General features: G+C 39.6%; 1 protein-coding gene across 1 annotated transcript in view; it reads right to left on the bottom strand.

Moving 5' to 3' along the window:
• The window catches only part of LOC126407762 (nuclear receptor ROR-alpha A-like), a 49,800-nt gene that overhangs the window by 10,913 nt on the left and 31,009 nt on the right, over positions 1–7,878 (bottom strand). Inside the window, exons 7-10 of the mRNA XM_050072989.1 lie at positions 6,740–6,872; positions 3,501–3,608; positions 1,026–1,136; positions 784–896 (exon numbers count right to left, since the gene is read on the bottom strand). Coding sequence (XP_049928946.1) covers positions 784–896; positions 1,026–1,136; positions 3,501–3,608; positions 6,740–6,872 — 465 coding nt within the window. The remainder of the gene's footprint in view (positions 1–783; positions 897–1,025; positions 1,137–3,500; positions 3,609–6,739; positions 6,873–7,878) is intronic.

Raw genomic sequence — 7,878 nt, forward strand, 5'->3', positions numbered from 1 at the left:
CAGCACACTTGGATCACTATGGATGAGCAGTATGGAGATACTTTGTGGATTCAATTTTGTGTTCTTGGACGTTAGTCTGGGGCGCCGTCAGCCATTAGGTGTGCTGGCGCTCCCCCGCCAATCTCCGCAAGGGATGTGAGGACTCTAAAACTTCACCTGAGCCTCCCTCGGCATATGGGTGAGTAGATAATGGCTGAATTTTCATTTTTGGGTGCACTATCCCTTTAAGATTAGGAGCAGGTGATGCATTGTAAACAGGGATCCTCACAAATACAGAATGACACTGTATGACTGTGCAAAATGTTAATCCTACACTATTGTTTATTTGTGGTATCAAGCTGTGAAGTTTAAATATGTTCAACATGGATGTAGGTGATGTACTTCGCCTCCTCGCCACAAGAGGGCAGTGTGAGGCCATTTTCCAACTGCTCGTCTTCATGTTTGAGATTTATATTCGACATGTAGTGTGACGTGCTGTATGAGCAGGGACAAACTCTTGAATTTTTACACAACATGTTGATGTTTATACCCAGATAATTTATGATTTGTATAACAGCCATTAAATCATCACTTATGAGAATGAAACATTACAGTGAAAATTGAACTCACTAACAAAGAGCAATTAAACCTGCCTGTTTCTGCGAATTATGGTTGTGCTCCTGTATTTTTGTTTATTAGGGTTTAATACGTAAATTGAACCTCAAGTTTTATCTTCAGTGCTGTTCAGATCAATGACAGGTGGAATGTGTGTGTGTGTGTGTGTGTGTGTGTGTGTGTGTGAACCTTGTTTAGTGCTCCGTCCTCTCTCTGGTTCTTCTGCAGGACATGTTGAAGAGCCAGTTGAGTCTTCTGCTGCAGCTTCTCCACCTGTAGCTTCTCCTGCAGCCATGATCGGTCTGTGGCAAACATGCACACACAAACTAATTCATCTTGTGAACTCAAATTAAATCTGCAAAGATGCAGATCGGTCAGAATGATTGTGGGATGAGTGTTGAAAAGTCAGGTAAACCTGAGAAGAGACGTACCTGCAGACAGCAGGATGAATGCTGAAAACAGAGCAAGCTCGTCTTCCGACAGATGCAGCGAACACATGCTTTTCGCAAAGTCAAACACTGATGTGATCAAGTCATCACAACCTGGTGACACAAACACACACACACACACACACACACACACACACACACACACACACACAAGGAAATAATGATAATTGAATAATTCAGTGAAGTTCTGACTGTGAGGTTTGATAAACCGTGACATTTTCTTTTGTTTGTAGCTCCAGAAAGAAATAAAAATCTCATATTTCATCCTACCTTGTGAGAAACAACTATTGAGGAAATGAAACAGCTTTGGACCACAATGCAATCTAAGCATAAGCAAATAAGCACATTTCATTAGTTTAAGAGCTTACAGCATCAACTCATCAACTAATTTAAACTTATATAGATGGTTTTACACACATTAGAGGACAGACCTGAGTAACACATTTTAAAAACAAAGTTTTGTGATGGGAGAGCTGTCAGTGACGATATAAAAGTTTCCGAGAATGTCGCTGACATACAGGGTGGAAGAAGTACTCAGATCTTGTACCTCAGTAAAAGCAGCAATAGTGCATAAACAATGTACAAAAGTATTAGCATGAAAATATATTTAAAGTACTAAAAGTAAATGTAATTATTATGCAGAATGTCCCACTTAAAATAGTGAATGGTATACTGTATCATTGGATTTAGGGTCGTCACAATACTAAAATTTCAAACTCGATATCGATACCCAGGAAAATATTCAATAATCGATACCATTTTTGATACAGCAGCAAAAAATTAAGAGGCATGTCATTTTTTAACTAAAGATCAGAACAGTAACATCAATGATAACAACAAAAAATCCCCCCAAAATAAATAACAACCAGAAACAAGATCTGTCCATACAAATGTATTTATCTACAGCCCTGTTTATTTTCTGTGCTTCTGGTGAATTGGCACCATATTTTCGTTGCTGATCAAATAGAGTTGGTAGTTTAGGCTCAGGATGCTCCTGTTTCTACCTCACTATGTGATCAGAGAACCAGGGGTTACGGGAGAAACCAAACGTTTTTTCAGCTTCAATCTGTGACTTTACAGTTAACATAACTTTTCAGACACACATAATTGTGTTGTCCTGTTAAACTAACATTGTCTATTAATGTTACAGACGGGCATGACTGATAAAGTTTTCTGCTTAGCTCCCACATTAACGTTAGAAGTTATATTTTAGTTTGATGCTGGCGACACCAGCTGCTCAGCTGCTAGTGAGGGGAGGGGCTGTACCTGCCGTCTGCAGCGTGCTGTGTTCACTTCACTAAATATTTCCAAAGAGCGCTTTTTCCTTTATCATTTTTGACCAAAAGTGGCTGCTCTGATCCTCCTGCAGCCGCGCTGGCCATATTACAGCAACAGAAATGTGTGTATGCATGCACAGTGACGACAACAAGCCGGGTTGCAGCGAGGGCTCTGTGCCTGCCAGATGCTGCCTGCACAGCGTGTGTCCGTCGGACCCATCGCGTGTACCCAACAGGCGCTGAGGTGGCGTGCACTGTTAGTATCGATACTTTTGTAAATTAGTATTGTATCCGGATACAGTGTTTGAGTATCGATACTTTTGACAGCCCTAATTGGATTGTAATTATTAAGATTTTTTTTTGGGGGGCAGTTTTGCCTTTAATTGATAGGAAAGTTTAGTGTGAAAGGTGGAGAGAGAGAGAGAGGGGGATAACATGCAGCAAAGGGCCACAGGCTGGAATCGAACCCGGGCCACTGCGGCAACAGCCTTGTACATGGGGCGCCTGCTCTATCCACTAAGCCACCGACGCCCCTGGATTGTAAGTATTGATGCGTAAATGGGTTCATTACTCAAATGTTGCAGCTGGTAATTCATTTATATACTTAATATGTTGGGTAGCGTGTAAATATACCAACAATATTTGTTCAATATATTTCATCATTTATTTATTTATTTGTTGATTGGCTTTTGTATTATTGATCTGTCCTTTGAAGCAACTAAGGTTATCAAATAACTTAAGCGGATTAAAAGTACAACATTTTTCTCTGAATTGTAGTAGAAGTATTAAATAGCAGAATATGGAAATACTTGAGTAGAGTTCAAGTATCTTTCTACCATCACTTCTGATCCGATACCGATATTACAGCCTTGAGTTTTGGCACGCAGCAGATGGTTGCAAGCCGGAGTCGAACCTGAAACCGCTGCAGCGAGGCATCGCCTCTGTACATGGGGCGCCAGCACTATCCACTACGCTACCGACGCCCCATAGTTGGAGATTTTAACATGGTTGTTTATGGGGACTGACTTGATTCTGCAGCCAGCTTTAAGTGGCTGTTAGAGGAACTTCATTTTTGGCTTCAACTAAGTACATTGTGTGTCTACAAGAGGGAAGAGATGTTATTTCAGAATGTGACAGAACATTAGGAACAAGAGAAGAAGTAGTGTCTTTCAGAACTCACCTAATGCTTTGAAGACGTCAGGACCTGCAAACTTGCCGTCAAAGTAGACAGTGTTGTTCTGCGAGTCAAACAGTCGACACATTCGGACCAAGACCACTTCCAAAGAGCCTGGCAGAGAAAATATGGAGACACAAATATTCGATGCGGAATCCAATGATGATAATTTAATGACTGCTAACTATCTGATACATTTGATCCATCAGTCATCACTAACTGAAGCATATTTTAAACAAGATGGCTTTCATGTATGAACATGTGAGAAATCACATTTACCATTTCTACTAAAGATACAGTCTGTCCACTTAAGTCTAAACATGTAAGGTAAAACTTTCACATGGAAAACTAATATTATTGTAACTGAGAGCACAGATGACATGTAAAAATGTCCAGTTATTTTGAGGGAAAAAAAAGAAAGAAAGAAAACGTGACATAGAGGAAGGAGGTAGTTAACAAGTATGCGAACTTACAATGGCTAACAAATTAAAATTCCACCACTGCTTCCACCATTTTAGAGGAAGCTATCATGTCTAGCTAACAGCCAATATACAGTACATGGGTCACGGTCATGGTGCGACATGTCTGCCAACATGCTGACATGACATGCTTGCAGCAGAAGGTCATTTATAATCAACTGAAGCAGCTACACTGACCACAGAAGCCGTGCAGGCACCGCACTGCTCAATTCTAATTTTATGTGGCCGATCTACTCATTTTTCTCTAAGCACAGCTCTTCAGTCCTCCATCAGGTTAAAACTACATAGAACTGTGTTAACAACTACAGTGTGTTTAAAAATGATTAACATAAATACATTGTATCAGAGGCAGTGCGACACAGCAGAGCAGCACTGTGTGTGTTTTTACACTTCTCATAAAAAGAAATCAATTAAATCGATGCTTCCTGTTGCTGCAGCAGAGGCGTGAGGTAGTCACAATGGGCCCCAGTGTACGCTGTTATGATGGGTCCTAAGGCACGCAACTTACTTGTTATATGCCTTAACTAGCTACCATAAAATCTTATTGTCACATGATAAAGTAGAGACTTAGCACTGGATGACACCAACATACATATTACCCAGAATCATCATCACATATACTGTATATGACAAAAATACAGACGGAAATAAGTGATTATTCATTTAATTGTAAAGATTTTTAATAGTATATTTATAATTTATGTAGAGTAAGCATATATTTTATAACATATTTGTTATAGATTGCTACTGGCTATTTACAAAAAACAAAAGTAAAACATGCATATTTCTTAGGTAGCAATCTAAATTACTCAAAGGACCTGTTTTCTGTCTAACATATAATTGGAGGGCCCACTCTCTATGGGCCCCCTCACCCCATGGGCCCCAGTGCAACTGCCATGCCCGCACTGTCAATATTTACGTCCCTGTGCTGGAGTACAAGTTAACATAGCCTACACTTTCCAGCCCTGCCTAACCAACTGCATTATCACTTTGCAAAACTCAACACACACAGCAAAGCTGGCAGCAACCATGCACTGCATAGATGGAGTCTGTGGAGCAGATAAAATCTCCTCTCTGCTCTGCCTGCGTGATGTGTTGCGTCGTTGCCCATTGTATTTAATGTAATGTAACATTCAAATGTTACATTGAATACAGTTCTGTGGCAAAAAAAATATTGCGATGTCAGGCCTGTGAGATGATCTTCTGTCTGTTGTGACAGAGTAAAAACAGAAGTCTTTGTGTGTTCATAAATGTGAATGTAATGTAATGTACCTGCATAAATATATTAGTAGACATTTAGTGATGAAAATGCTCAAAAAATGTATCCACTGATTCTATTTGAGCATGTAAGTCTATGGGAAAAAGTCTTTCTGGGCATTACGGCATCACATAACAGACACATTTAATTTGATATGCCCTTAAAAACCACACCCACTACTAGTACAAGACAGGCCAATCAAGGGATGGTGGTCTGAACCCTGCTGAAGTGCAATGTTGTACTGTAGCAATAATCCACTTTATAATTCACGATACAGAAAGACGTGATTCACCTTATATGGAAGGAGGATGCAACCCTTCCCGTTACCCTTGCTCTAACCTCAACCACCTCTCTTTTAACCTAATACTTCACAGTCAGCTAAACACTAACTTAGCATTTTCTTCAAGGTTTCTGTTTCCAGGCCGAGGAGTGAAGGGGACAGACGTGTAAGTTATAGTGGGCAAGTCATGAAGTTGCTGCAGCTACAGTATACCTACTCATCAAAACCCGGCACACTTCCTGAGGCCTTGAAATCAACAATATGTTCATCCATTCTCAATACTATCTGACTTCTTGCCTGTGTTTCTCCAAGCCCATTGGTTCCTATGAAGATCTAACTCTTTAAAAACACCTCACAAATATGTCGTTTCATTTTTAAAATCAATAATTTTCTAAAACAGCTGGTTACTGTAGTTTTTAATCAAACAAACAGGGGGAAAAGGTGAATTTGTTGGGGACCATTTTCAGCCGAGCATTAATCCACATTTAGTGCTCCAGTGAGAATTTGGGGCAGCAGGACAGTGTATGTGGGACTGAGTCAAAATAGACTACAGTGTGTGTGTTCATGGATTACCATGAACTGTGGGACACACTGTTGCACTGGATGACATGTTACTAATGTAACATGTCACCCAGTGCGACAGTTACTAATGTAACATGTCACCCAGTGCGACAGTTACTAATGTAACATTTCACCCAGTGCGACAGTTACCAATGTAACATGTTACCCAGTGCGACAGTTACTAATGTTACATTTCACCCAGTGCGACAGTTACTAATGTAACATGTCACCAGTGCGACAGTTACTAATGTTACATTTCACCCAGTGCGACAGTTACTAATGTAACATGTCACCCAGTGCAACAGTTACTAATGTAACATGTCACCCAGTGCAACAGTTACTAATGTAACATGTCACCAGTGCAACAGTTACTAATGTAACATGTCACCCAGTGCAACAGTTACTAATGTAACATGTCACCCAGTGCAACAGTTACTAATGTAACATTTCACCCAGTGCAACAGTTACTAATGTAACATGTCACCCAGTACAACAGTTACTAATGTAACATGTCACCCAGTGCGACAGTGTGTTCCACAGATGTGATTCTTAACAGTTCTTGGGTTGGTTTAGCACATGGGATTTTTTTAACAATAAGGGAAATATTGAATGGCACCGGCCTTATCCTTGAATGAAGCATATTATGACCCATGGCGGTCCCTCTCACCAGCTTTTAGCAGCACAATCTGGTCATTTTGACAGAGATCCATGAATCCATCGATGCGTTTGGCGAACTCCACTACGTACTGTATGGCCTCAGTGATCTTTACAGCACAGAGCTGCCACATCACCTCCTGTGGCTGTACACAACAGAATGGAAAAATATTAAAACTAAACAGATATGAAGTAAAGTGAATTAAGACTTGTTGAACAGAACTTTGTGTCTTACAATGAAAACTAGAATTCCTGCCTTCTGGTTGTATGCCTCCATGCACCACTCAAGTTGCACTTACAGTTTACATCCATGCCTGTGAACACATTGATGCTTCACACACATCGTCACCCCCCCAGCAGCACAGAAGAGCTATACAATCAGCACAGTTTCAAGGTGGACACCCAAGATTAGAGTGATCAATTCAGTATCTGACCAAATATCTCCCCTTCTGTTCCAAGTGTTTTGCAGAACATTATGATGTCACAGTGAAGCTGAACATTAACATTTTGGATATAAATGTCATAACTTCATCATGATATCCTATAAGACATCTGTGTAAAAATTTGTCATAATTAGTATGTGAATTCTTAAAAGTGTTAAAACAGTTAAGGCCAAAAACATGTTTTGTGAGGTCACAGTGACCTTAACCTTTGACCTTTAACCACAAAATTCTAATAATTTCATTTTGAGTCCAGGTGGACATTTGTGCCAAATTTGAAGAAACTCCCTCAAGGACCTCTTGAGCTATTGTGTTTCCGAGAATAAGGTAGATGTAAGGTCACAATGACCTTGACCTTTGACCACCAAAATCTAACCAGTTCATTGTTGAGTCCAAGTGGACGTTTATTCCAAATCTAAAGAAATTCCCTCAAGCTGATATTGCATTCACAAGCATGAGAGGGATGCAAGTGACCTTGACCTTTAACCACCATATTTCAATCAGATCAGCTTTGAGTCCAAGTGGACGTTTTTGCGTCTGGCTGGAAAACTTGAAAACAAAATGCCTCCATCCTTGGCAATCACTGGTGCAAGGCTTAAAAATAATACATACATATATATATATACATACATATATATATATATATATATATATATATATATATATATATATATATAATAATATATATATATATATATATATAATTAAATAT

The sequence above is a fragment of the Epinephelus moara genome, chromosome 1, assembly GCF_006386435.1.
Source record: "Epinephelus moara isolate mb chromosome 1, YSFRI_EMoa_1.0, whole genome shotgun sequence".
In the NCBI taxonomy this organism is placed as follows: Eukaryota; Metazoa; Chordata; class Actinopteri; order Perciformes; family Serranidae; genus Epinephelus; species Epinephelus moara.